At 36.3% G+C, this 13,878-nt stretch overlaps 1 protein-coding gene across 3 annotated transcripts in view; it reads left to right on the forward strand.

Annotated features, from left to right (window-relative positions):
- The window catches only part of LOC149017256 (phototropin-2-like), a 33,041-nt gene that overhangs the window by 14,408 nt on the left and 4,755 nt on the right, over window positions 1–13,878 (forward strand). For all 3 annotated transcript variants that reach the window (XM_089151583.1, XM_089151584.1, XM_089151585.1), the window contains exons 14-19: window positions 1,765–1,849; window positions 6,247–6,327; window positions 7,545–7,648; window positions 8,212–8,261; window positions 10,450–10,556; window positions 13,717–13,839. In XM_089151583.1, the coding sequence (XP_089007709.1) occupies window positions 1,765–1,849; window positions 6,247–6,327; window positions 7,545–7,648; window positions 8,212–8,261; window positions 10,450–10,556; window positions 13,717–13,839 (550 nt within the window). The remainder of the gene's footprint in view (window positions 1–1,764; window positions 1,850–6,246; window positions 6,328–7,544; window positions 7,649–8,211; window positions 8,262–10,449; window positions 10,557–13,716; window positions 13,840–13,878) is intronic.

Genomic DNA, 13,878 nt, shown 5'->3' on the forward strand with positions numbered 1-13,878 from the left:
TTCCGAAAGGAAAAATTAGGAAATCTTAACCCCTCCAGTGGGAATGGACCTTGAGCCGACTGATCTGGATCCATGACTACTTATTAAGAAAAGTTGGTTAAATTTATATAGAGATGTGACTCCTAGACACTGGTTGAAATAAGAGATTGGAGAAAGCCTGAAATTTCATTTGAAGTTCAAAATTAAAAGTTCATTTCCAGTAAAACATCTCTAATCCAATTAACTGGGATATGTTTAAAATTCTAGTTGGCTGCTTTTGCTACTTAAAACATGAACTTCACCCAAAGGTACTGAATGAGGAGGACAAATGGAAAGACTACTAAAACCACATTATGTCTGTTGGAGCTTTGGAAGGTTCAAGTCTATTTTTTGGGTACCTTTTTTTTTTTTTTTTTTTTTTTTTTTCTTTCTTTCTCTTTCTTTCTTTCTTTCTCAAGTTGTTTGGTCGATTGATTCATGTGCTTGACATCTTTATTTTCTGGTCTGAGCTCTTTACTACGTTGATGTTTGTTGAGTTCACGAGAGTTTAAGGTCTCTTGTTGCAAACTAGAAACTTGATTGGTCACTAGAAGAGTAAGAAATAGTCCAGTTTTGCATTGATGAGGAAAGTATCTGTATCAACTGCAATGTAGCATCCAAAAAAGTGTTACAGTTATTTCCTGACAAAAGTGATTCGTTTAGTACATGTGATACTGATACTTATTTACTGAACACTTTTTAATGTGAGTTGCCCTGGATGCTTGAGTTTTACCTTCATGTTGCATACCAATTAGACTCTTAGCTGGCATAGTTTCATATGTGAAACATAAATATGTGTTCAAAGGAGGTGCCCTCTCTCTCTTATATATATACACACACACACACAAATACACACAATATCCTTCAGCCTTGGTTCAATAATTTCTAGCAGTTGGGCAGTTTCTGGTTTTGAGGTTTCCCGAGATTAACTAAATGAGCAAGTAGTCATTCAGACTGGAACCCAAAATTTCTAATACTTAGGAGTTACGATTACCATTCAATTGATAAGCAATGCCCTGAAGAAAGATCTAAAGCTTCCATGTGTATCTAAGGATAAAGGATTTCACGGTGAACCTATCATTAGTTCAATATGGTATCAAAATTTCGACGGGAATGTCAACACTTATATTGGATGGATGCTCTAGAAGATTCTGGTAATAAACTACCAAAGTACCACTACATAAATGATTGAACCAATGCAGTAACACCCCTATTTACGAATAATAATTCTACTTGAGAAGTCTTTAAGAACATATTTTCCCTTAATCTCTTCCCTTTTGTGGCTCTTGCTTCTATTTTGTTATTTATCTGAATTTGTTTGATATGACATAAGCATTATTTCAATCAGTTTTTGGATCTTTTGGACTTTTGGACTTTTGGTAATATCTTCTTTAATCCCCCTCCTTCTTTCTTGCTGGTAGGAGCAAAGGTATATGATTTTCTGGTTTAGCAGTTTAAATTGTTGAATGCTAATATAGTAATGTCTTCTTCACATCTAAGCACTGATCCAGTTCTTGGGTATGTAGATTGCTACAGTGCAACTTGTCACCTATTATTTAGAAGTTTATTGTTGTTACATGACTACTTAATTTTCTTTTAAATTTTCCTCATCATCCCATATCATTGGATGGTTATAGATCACAAACTTATCTGAATCCTCCAAGAGTAGATGCAGATATGCTTCCTGAAATCTGCAGAACTTTACTTTCTGTTGTCTGATTATAAAATTGGGGTTATTTTTTGCAGTGTACATTTGGTGGAATTGGTTGGTACTGGTGAATTGTATGCTATGAAGGCTATGAACAAATCTTTATTGATGAACCGTAACAAGGTGTGGATACTAATGGAAGACATGAATCTGTTCTTCATGATATCAATTATACATTTTTAGCTGGAGATTCTATAATCCTTCTTCATTAGAACTCCATTATTCCTAAGCATATGCAATTAATGTATGATGCTTGTTGGGTATGGTATTAGTTCTGCTTCTTGTGGGACATATTCTCCTTGAGCCCTGTTGATCTATGTTATGATATCGAGGTGAAGCAAAACTTGATTGGATCTATTTTCCACCATGAGAACCTCGATGTGACCTTTCCAACATTCAATAGATAGATGACATTTGGACCCTGATGTGACCTCTCCAACCATTCAATAGATAGATGACCCTCAGGATTAACCGCATCTCTGGTTAGTGCTCAAACTAAATTGTATTCATCACCTGCATTGGATTTCCCCCTTGCATTATCATCTGCAGAACTTTCTTTTTAAAACTGCTGCAAATTAATAGATGGTGATAGGAGGTATGTGATTTTAAAGTTCAGCCTAAAACTGAGCCACCACGTGGTTCTTCAGTATATTTTCTTTAAACTGGGTTCTTCTTCCACCTCCATGGGAAAGGATCCACATTCGTGCAATATTCAGGTGTCTATATCAAATATTTAAATGCACCATCATTTTAGTCACTATTATTATCCCTGTTAGATTTTCGGTTATGGAGTCTCTGAGGTTCAAAAACTCTTCACTTGATATGAATTATGATCATGTGTTAGCTTTCATAGAGGGTTTTGTTTTGCTCAAGCCCAAAAGTGAGATAATTTGGAGATTTTAGTCAGTTTTACTTGAGGTTAAGATCCATGCATATCATTTTAGACGAATGAAATGTTGAAGTTTCTTCAATAGGTGCTGTGTGATTTCATTAGGGGATGAGATGTCAGTGGAGGGCAGTGAGACATGTTGATGTAAACCAGGTCTGGTTAGGGGTATTTTAGTAATTTCCCTAGACTTAGAGTTTTGCCCAGGAAATTCCAGGGAAAGGTTTCTGGGTTTCTAAGGTGATTTAGAGCCTGCTGAAACTGAAATCCAGATCTGAATCCTATTGTAATCAGAATTCCAGATTTGAATTTTAAATTTGAAGGCCAAACTAGGAGTTTCGGCTAGAGTGGAAGAAGCGTCACTCTGCTGGTTCTGTACTTGCAGAATTGTTCCCTATAGTCCTCTATCTATTAGAGTAGGAACCAAATGAATAAAGCTGAAAAAATATAGAATTCTGCATCTTTAAAATTTATGCGACTTCCCAAGGTTGAAGATGAAGTGCAGATTTTCTGAAGTTAGGGGAAAAGGACTGAATTGCTGGAAATAATGGCCGGACTTGAGTCTAGGGTTCCTGCGATCCTAATGAAGGTGAAAGGGGATGGGAATCAGGGTGTCCTAGTGGGAGTGGGTTGTTGTATCGCAGGGAAGAGGGTGGGGGAAAGGGGAGGCTGCGGTTACTAGGGGAGTCGTGGGACTTAGTGGAAGGTCTTGGGGAGGGAGGGGGGAGGGGGATGCTGCTGTTAAGGTACAGCAGAAAAGGGGAGAGGGATTCTAGTGCTGCACAAGCAAGGAAAAGGGTGGGGAGGGCTGCGGACAAGAGGAGGGGCTGGGAATGGGGTGAGGGCATCTCTTACTTGGATGCTTTGTTGAAGGCTTGAAGGCTTTGAACAAAAACACTCAACCAAGGCCTATCCAACAAGAAGACCTTGGTCGTCAATTCAATCAAATTTATTAATCATCAAAACTGAATATTACAATGTAAGAAGAGGCTATTTATAGCCTAAAATAAAAGACTCTAACTGGGGTTGGGAATCCCTAAGAGATAAGGATCCCAACTCTAGACCAAAACACTCAAAACAAAATCAAATTACTACAAGACCACAACCCTAGAATTGGAATATTGCTAACACATTTTTAGTTATCTTTTAAGCACATGCTAATTAGATAACTTAAGACTCAAACTAGAACTCTTTAACAAACCAAACTTGACTCAAACTAGAAACTAAAAATAGAATCAAATTCAGAGACTAGAGTTGGAAGTGATTCCAGCTGTCAAGAGGGTGGGGGCGGGGGGCAGGATAGAATGCCCAAAATACCCCTCCAAAGGGGTTTGGCCAGCTTAGGGTGGTTTCTTGGAACCATCCTGGGGGCCCCACTTAGAGTTTCAGCCATGGGTGGCGTTTGTGTTCACATCAGATGTTCCTTGTTCTTGTTGGGAACCCATAGTTATTTGCGAGGTTAAATCTCCATTTTTGAGACAGGTTTTGACTTACTGAAACCAGGACTTCCCATGTTTTGGTAGAAACTTGATTGAAGCCTGGTATAAACTGGTTGGAATACTGAAACCGGTCCAGTTGAAATTTGTTAAAATTGGTCAAAACCAGTCGAAATTATCAAAATTTCCAAAATGTTGTCCAAATATGTTGAAACCTGGTCATTACAGTATTAAGTAGGGGTTATGTTCTTATGTCTTGGAATCTTGGGTGACCAACTTGAAGTTTCAATTGACATGGTGAAAGTTTAATCCATGGTTCTCTTTTTTCTTTCTATGTTCATTTTCTCTTATTCAATTATGTGTTGTTGCTGCTGTTTCTATTCAAGTTATCTATTACTTGTTTAATGAGACTTTGGGTAGATTATCCTCTTTTTTCCTAGTTGGTACTGTTTTTCCGTGAACTAAATTGCAGAAGGAACCATCTCAGTTTGGGTTGGTGGATTCCTTGTTTTTGACCCCTTTTCAGGAAAGCTGATAATCCCTTTTGAAGAGAATCTAACTTTTTCAGATTAGGGAGGTCTTTGGGGCATTTGATTACTGTTCTAAAGCTACTTTTCAACTTATGTAATTAGCTCAATAGAATCTCTAACCTGGAGATATATTAAATTTCTCAATTCTATCCTGTTCCATATTTCTGGCTTTTGTTTTCCCTGATTTCTTTCATTTAGACGTCAGATTTGAAGTTTAAATTAGCCACCAAGAATGGAACTCGACCAGCTGTTTTGGCTGATATGGCTACCATAAGTTGATTAATTATAGATCTCATATTTCCTGGATTTCCTATTTCATTTTTAGTTATTCTAAAATTAGTTTGTATATGACCTATCACTGCTGTAATTCGTAGATCACATCTTCTATTTATTTGTGAGTGAATTTTCAAAGTTTGACCTTCATGTGAGAGGGTTGGCTTTTGTTGTTTACTGATTTGGGTGACTTTTTTCATTTTGTGGTGAAATAAAAGTCTATTTAGGTTTAAAGCTTCTTGGGAAGTTACAACCTAGATTATCAACTAACATGAGAAGCAATGGGAAGGGGGGGGGGGGTGATTTCATCATAGAAGATGGTTTACAAGCTGAGGCCAAGTGTTGAATGTCCTTTATGATGTGTTTAACTTCCATGCTGGCTTCCTGTTCCGATGGATAACTAGATTGATGTTGTCCAGATTATCACTTTCAATCTGTAATTTAGGAAGCACAAGTTGCATAGCCCATATAATAGCTCTACAGACTGCTAGAGCTTCTGCAATCAGAGATATTTGTTGGCCACAACCTCTGCAAAGCAGAAGACCATGCGTCCCAAATGATCTCTGCCTATGCCACCAAATCCTGCTCTTCTATTCTGGAGATTGTCACATGAACTTGATCCATCAACATTTATTTTGATCCAGTTAGCCTTAGGTGCATCCCAGCAGATTTGCTTCTGTTCTCTATGTGTTTTGGGTTGAGTACTGGATGGACAGGATTCAATTGTTAGTGGAAAATCAAATCTATGAATCTGCCCAAGGGCTTTTGGAAGCTCTTTCATGTACATAGTCTGTGAAATTCATCCATTGAGCCCAAAGTATATTGAAGTGAAGATAAGCATTGATACATTTTTGCCGATTCTTTCCAAGCTTTAAGATGGTATTTTACATCTGAGTTGGCTTGGGATCCTGTAAAAGGGGTGTTTTGCCTGCACGTGGGTTCATCCTACCTGTTCACTACCACTCCCATGTCTCTTCTGTGCCAGTGCCTTACTCAGAAATGAATACCTAAGGTATCCAAGAACATGGGATATTCAATGAGGACGCCTATGAAACTGTCTGATTACCAGGGGTATTAATTGAATTGCAGAACCAACCATAGTAGCACAACCTTTTTCTATTATGCTAATGTGGGTCTTAAACAGCATCTTACATTAAGTACTTTCCAGAGCAAGTAATGAGTATTATCTTGTAAACCATTTTAAATGGTCTTCTGATTTTTCAACCATAATAATCCTTATTCTTTTGATCAATTTGTCTATGTTGATATGTATTTTGCTGCAATTGATCTTGTTCTAAAGATATGCATACTGTGCAGGCTTGCATATAAATGGTTTCTTTATGTCAATAAATTTAGGTTTGCTGTGTTCATCATACTGACAATACTTTCTTGCAGGTTCATCGAGCATGCAGTGAAAGGGAGATTGCTTCACTACTGGATCATCCTTTTCTTCCGACATTGTATACTTCTTTTCAGGTTTATTCATTGTCTTACAGTGTTTAATTTATGTTTGCTGTAACTACAGAGATTGATTCACACAATAAGTAAACAACTACTACTACTACTACTACTACTATTCAGCCTTATCCCAACTAAATGGAGTTGGCTTCATGGATTTGTGCAAAGACAAGTCAATGTAAGGCTAGGATCAAGCATGATTTAGCCTAAATAACACACTTACAGAGAAATAAAATTTAGGACTTAAATTAGTAACTCAAGATCAAGGTTTAAAGTATCCCATGATACCATACGATACTAGCCGATACGTATCCATATTTGACCCAACTGATATGATACATCTCAATACGTCTCTCCAATGAATTACACTAAAATAAATTAGCTAGAGCAATACAATATTGGATATAGAACGATACATCTCTTAAAATCACTTGACTGATACGATACTCGATACCGATACTTTAAACCTTGCTCAAGATCACTCACTATTATGAAGGTAGACTGGTTCAAAGGCGTTAACAAGTAGATGACTCTCAAAACAACAGCAGCTGATGCGGGTCTTGGAATCAGGTTGGGCTCAAACAAGAGAAGAATAGAAGAAAGAGGGAAAATAGAAAGTTAAGGGATAAAGGTGGTTCAGCACTCTCAGCTACATTCCTCAGCCTTAGGTATTTGGCTCTCAACAGCAAGGCCTTGACCCTTCTTATCACTCAAGCAAAGAGATAAGAAAATAAACTAGAAAAGAGAACATCATCTATCAATTTCATAAATCTGTAAAATACGAGATAGATAGATCCTGAACTCAATGTAATCTAAATTTAATTTCAATTGAACTCTTAAAATAGCATACCTAGAAAGATCAGAGTAGGAATTGACTCCTAGATCGGGTATCAGATCTCCTAAAGTACAGTTTATTATGACTATTCAGATTAATAGTTCCTGCAGATAGCTTGGAGGATGATAAACTAGAATCATAATGCCATGGCCATTAATTCCCTCCACACACCCCCTCCACCAAAAAAAAAGAGAAAAGAAAAAAAGATTGGGTATAATTGGTCTTGGAAGGTTGGGATTCTGTGATTAATTTAGTGTTTAATTTATGCTTCATTTAAGTTCTTTATTCTAAATCTGGTTTTTTCAGCAAATACATTTACTGTAGCCACTCTATTCAGTCAGAGAAAATTTTCTCTTTATCAATGAAATGTACCAACTACAAATGGTTCTTCTATTGACAGACTGATACACATGTTTGCTTGATGACGGACTTTTGCCCTGGTGGGGAGTTATTTGGTTTACTTGACCAGCAGCCATTGAAGATATTTAAAGAAGAATCTGCAAGGTATCCTTGTTGCTTATCCACAGTATAATTTAGAGAATCCCCTAAATGTTCTACAAATCTATCTAGCTGTCGGTGGTTTTATTTCCCTGGGTTTTGTTAGATTTCATGATTAAATCAAATTCTGAGGACTAGGCTAATAGAGCTAAACGAGTTCTTAATTGTTTTATGTACCATGGAAGCTTTATTTTCTAACTGGATGTTTTGTCCCTTGTGCATGGCTCTTTTCATTTACTTGAACTTGAGAAATTTTCCTTTACTTGTCAATGGTTTATCTGGAATAATTTCATCAGGTTGATTTCATGTGGACTGCAAACATGAATATGAAAATATCATGTTGAACAGAAGCTGGCCACTAAATTAACTTGACATGTTCTATGCAATTGTTATTATATTTGAAGTATTACTGAAGTATTACTACTATTAGCATACGAGTATTGTTTTATTTTTATTTTTTATTTTTTATTTAACCCAAGATATGGGCACATCTTTAACAAAGAAGATTCTTTAAACTAATTTTTTGTCTTTGTGTACTGACATCTACTTGAATGATGATACTTCACCAGGTTCTATGCTGCAGAAGTAGTAGTTGGCTTGGAGTATCTTCACTGTTTGGGTACAAGTCTAAATTGGGACTTCTTGCCATTAGTTTTTTTCAGAAATTTGTTTGTTACTTGTGTTTTGCTAGCATTTTTTTTGCAAGACAACAACTAAGTTTAAGCATAAGAGTGCTTGTAATGCATGTCCAAGATTTAATATAGAAGGAGAAGAATGATAGGACATTTAATGGAAGTGTTAACCCTGTTTTTAGATTGGCAAAAATTAATATAAAATTGGGCATTGACAATTCATATATAAAGGATTCAGTGGCTTAACTGTTGCTAACATTGAGAGAGCATGGTGGTTTTTGGTTAATCACTTCTTTTGTATGTCTTGCAAGGCCTTGGATGTGTATGAACTGTTTTTTCCTGTTTGTTGTACCATTAAAATCTGATCTGAACGAGTTGATTAAAAAAATAATAATTAAATAAAATAAAAACTCATGCTCCACCATTGTATAAGATTCTACGTATGTATATTGGGAGATGAATCTCTGAGCAAGCAGGGTACTGCACATATTTTAATAGTTCTTTTTGGTTCATCCTTTTTTATTTGACTCTTCCTTAAAAGTAATAAAAATAATAGTACACATGAGAGACGCAGTGTATGCCTCAGGCGGACTAGGCAAGCATTCCCGTGGTACAATCTCATCTTAAAATGAGTGGATGAAGTATGTAAAATTGTAAAATTTGGGTTTTCTATTTTATTTTTGTTTCTATTTGATGGCAATTGCTAAATGCTAATGCTGCTATTAACTTGAGCTAGAGTTTGAAAACTTCCATTCTGAAAACTGACCATGGGAATGTGTGTGTGTGGGGGGGGGGGGGGCTATCAGACTATTACATTAAATGACCCATTGAACGTAAAGTGGCAATAAAGCATTATACTTCAAAAGTCACAAGGGCATAGTGATGCCTAGAGAGATATATGTATATTTACATCCCAATGGAATAAGAGGAGGATGTAAACAGCCAGGTTAACACCTTCATTGTGTTCCCTAAGGCTGACTTGGGGTGCTAAAACCAAAGGGAGCAATTTTATTTCAAAACAGTAGTCTTTCCTTTGTTTAATTTGATGTCTTTTTTCCTGATATGTTATTCCTGAAAAGAACAAATTTTCGTCTTGATGTCTAATTATTTCTAAACCAATAGTATGCTCTGAAATTTATTTAAAAACTGATTTTCCATGTGCAAAATGATTTAGCTGATTGGTAATGGGAGTAAATAATGATAGTACATGGGAGAGTCAAACAATTTGGGAAACTGAAGTTTCTACAATCCAAGGGAGGGGGTATAGTGGATGTTTTGATGTCTTTTGGTTATTTCTCTATGTTTTAATCATTTCAGTTGTCATGAGCTAATTACATAGCTCAAAAATTTAGGGGAGGGGTTACGTCAATTTTTTCATCTACAAGTTCCTTTATGGCGTCATTGATAGATTCTTATAAGGTTGCATCAGTTTTATTCTAATTCTTTCTTCTATTTTCTGAAGTACTTGTCTGACCAGAAAATACCTAGCTGAGACTTTATCCAGTTTTAATTTCAGGAAAGAATATGCCCAATATACCACTCAACCGGAAGTATGGCTTTCTTATTTGGTTTTTTTAAGATGCTCATTTTTTTTCTCTAAAAATCTGAATTTGTAGTTTTTCAAAATGTTTTTAAATTAATAAATTCTGCTTCTCTGCTAATATTTATTCTGTTCTCTTTGATGTTTACTCTAGTTTGAGGCCATGTTTGAGCAGTTCCTTAAGCCTTTGATCATAAATCACAACCAGCCTCCTAGAAACTCACTCAACCAAACTAGAAACAAAAAAAAAAACCTCTACCTGATACATTAAAGACCTACATGATATGGAAAGACGAATAAAAATTAAGGAAATGAGCTTTAGTTGCTTCCGCTTTGAACCCCAAGCTGTGTCTTGCATGGTATATAGTTTAACTGAGAGAGGAGAGGAGGTTGATATAGTGATGGTTCTATTTGATGGAAGCAACTGCTGACTTTGTCCTCCTAGCAAGAGGCTGAGCAAAGTTTACCATAGTATAATGGCTTGTTCTTTGTTGTTATTTCTTGGATGATTTGTATGTGCCCACTATGACTTAGAAGTTTAAACTGATCCCATTAACTCATATATTTCATGATTAATACATTTATTAAATTAATTTTGATGTTTACTTCTTTTACTTTGTTTTGGCTTGATACAGGAATTATCTACCGAGACCTGAAGCCTGAAAACTTGTTACTTCAAAAGGATGGGCATATTGTATTGACCGACTTTGATTTATCTTTGTTGACATCTTGTCAACCCCAAGTATGTTTTCCCATTTTCAATTTTGAAGTTGTTATTTACTGTGTGATGCATAGATGCACAATATTTAGACTACTCTTGTTTGTATTTCCTAAGGTTGATTATCTGTACTGCTAGTTATAGGATATTTTTGTCAAGCCTCCTGTATTGTTTATATTTTTTATTCATCTTTTGATTGGAAAACCCTGCTCTGTGAAGAGGGAGGACCACTTGTGATGAACATTGCTAAGTTTCTTTGTCAGAATTTAGCAAGTAGATCCTTTCAGGTTGTTCTATTTACTATATTTGAAGCTTCAGTTGTGATTTAAAGAAACTGGACTAAAGTAGGCGAGGGTTCCATCATATATGTTGGTTGGGAAGAGTCAGTGATTCAGTTACATTTTGAGGATGATAGCTACTCTGATATATGGTGATGGTTCATGTACATCTGATGCATGATGCAAGTCGGCAGATAAATTTAGATATCATTTGTTTATATGCATTTGACTGTGTGTGTGGAGGCACCACCCAGGGGTGGTGGACTCTAGCTATTAGATATGATGCCTCAATTCTTCAATTAGAACTCCATCATTTGCCATGCAGTTTTTTATTTTAGAAAAGCCTACAAGTTTTTCATTTGGATACCTATGTGCTGGCAGAAAAACTCCACCAAGATGTTTTTGTACCATAATGCATGTGGTGATTGCCTACTGTAAGAAGCATATATTGAAGGATGAGAAGGTTAGATTTAAAGAAAAGATGAAATATGTCCCTGTTGGAATCCTGCTAGTGACCTGGCGGACTTTATTGAAGGACTGCATTAGCTTCAGCTTTCCAACCTTTCACTCATTCCATCTTATATTCTCAACTATAGCCTGCATGTTGTTAGCTTTTATGTTCCCATCCTTAAAAATAATGGACTTGGTTTTTTCAATTACTGTAAAGTGGGGACTGATGTTTACAGATTGATGCAGATCTTACCTCCATATGGGCTTGTTTCCCCTAAGAATAAGCCTAGGGATGGTTCACATAGGGGTTGGGCCCGTTGTCCATCGGTTTATTTACTAGTGAGGCTCCCAATGGGCCCAACACACTGTAGTATGAAGGTATAAAGACTTATTTTATTTTTTGGGTCCACTTTTAAGTGATTAAGTCATTAAGTGTTCACATGATTAGGTTAAATAGGTTAGTTATCAGTCTTTCAATTTCAATTAGGTTAGTTTTAAAAGAGTCATGGGTATGTTAGGAGTTCGGGAGGGAGTTAATTAGAGTTTTTTTTCTTCTTTATTTTTCAATTTTTGAGAGCTTTATTTCCTTTTAATTTGCAATTTGTAAGGCTTTATACCACATTATTTATATGCCTCATTGTGGAAGAATAAAGTAGACCAGGTTAAAGTAAATTTTGGTTTTCAACATTGGATGTGAGAGTTTCCATCTTGAGAAGAGGAGTCTGGTGCTTAAAATTCTGAAGTTCATTCAGAGTGTTTAAAATCTCAGACCTGCCGTGCATTTCAAATTCATTGAGAAAAGTGAAGAAGTCATCTTCTGCTCAAATATTCCACCTTTCGTTGAAAGTTGGGGTTTTAACCTCTCTTCCATCCATATTATCTATTTTCTTTAGTCTGTTTCCTTCAGTTTTTGGATTCCCTTAGACACCAAAATTTTCAACCTACGAAGTTGACCGTAGGAATTGGTTGAAACTTGGAGGAACCCTTCCTCCATATTAGCCATTAGAATCCTACTAGGATTCAACCTTCTACCAATTTTAGGATGCTCAACTGGCCATCAAATGTTGCCAATTTTCACGCTACATCATCCTTAGGACCTGCATATCAAATCCTTAATTTTTTTTTTGAAATCTAACCATTGGAAATATCCAAGTTAACCTTTTTTAGGGTTGATTTTATTGAAGATCTCGGAAGTATGGTGCAGACTTTTGGGCTGTTAAAAAATATCATATAGATAAACTCAATGTGGCAGAAATGAGGATGCTAAGATGGATGAGTGGCAAAACTAGGAAGGATAAGATAAGGAATGATCATATTAGAGCTGGTATGGTAGTAGCTCCAATAGGTGATAAGCTACGAGAAAATCGTTTGAGGTGGCATGGCCACATTCAAAGGAGGCCTGTAAATACCCTTGTTCGAAGAAGTGATATAATCCAGATGAAGGAATTAGAAGAGCTAGGGGAAGACCTAAGATAACCTTAAGAGAAGTGGTGAGAAAGGATATGCATCGCTTAAGCCTTGCATCTAGCATTGCCTCAAACAAAGCTGATTAGAAGGCAAGAAACCATGTAGCCAACCCCCTTTAGTTGGAAACAAGGCCGCTTGTTGTTGTTGTGGATTTTTTTTTTAATTATTGCTTTCACAAGCCATACATGGGCATGCAGTTGTTTCTTAGTAAAATTATCTTTCTTGCCCTCTTTTGGTCTTGTGTAAGTATATTTCGTTTTATTTAAGTCATAGTGGCAGATCTCAATGCAAGGTCTTCAGAATTGGATTGGCTGATTTTGACCAAGCATTCCACTTTTTTTCCAATCCCTTTTCATTTTTACAAACACTTGTGAAACTGCACCACCTTAGGCTTGAGACCTCACCACTGGCTATACCATCCATTATGAATTTGATATCCTCGGCCAAATCTTTTAATTTCCTAACATCCTATAATTATAGAAGTTTCTTGTTTGTTGATATTTGTTGATGATGGTCTGTCAATTATGGGCTTATGGTTGAGAATAGCTACAATTCAGTTTAGGTTGTTAACATAATTATTAAGCATCTCTTCGTCAATGTTCAATTTGTGATCAGCCTCTTTAGTGTCTTACTAACCCCAATCTTAGTCACATGTTCTTTGCATCCATTCCCTAACCCTTCAATCTCATCATACTGCCTGGACTTCCGGAGTTAACAGAGAATTGTGTCTTTAGTAGATTTCCTTGATGAATTTCTTGTAGAGTCTACAAATGGAATTTGATGAGATTGTGGGTGTATGTGATTTTCTTTCTGACCCCAATCTCCTAGAACCACATAGTGCTTTTTACATCCATTCTACTATTTTCCCTGCCATTCTTCTGCTTACGTCTTAATAGATTTTCCTAGATGCATTTCTAATAGAGGCTAAAAAGGGAACTGTGGCTTGTATTCATGATGTACGACTTTAATTTCTTTATTACTTTTGGCAGCTTATACAGAATCTATTGCCTACGAAGAGAAGAAGATCTAGGAGTCAGCCACCTCCAACATTTGTCGCAGAACCTGTTACTCAGTCAAATTCATTTGTGGGAACTGAAGAGTACATTGCTCCGGTATGACAAAACTTTCATGCACTCTGATGTTTTCAGAAC

The sequence above is a fragment of the Hakea prostrata genome, chromosome 4 (genome assembly GCF_041222555.1).
Source record: "Hakea prostrata isolate BN-2017 chromosome 4, UWA_Hpros_2, whole genome shotgun sequence".
In the NCBI taxonomy this organism is placed as follows: Eukaryota; Viridiplantae; Streptophyta; class Magnoliopsida; order Proteales; family Proteaceae; genus Hakea; species Hakea prostrata.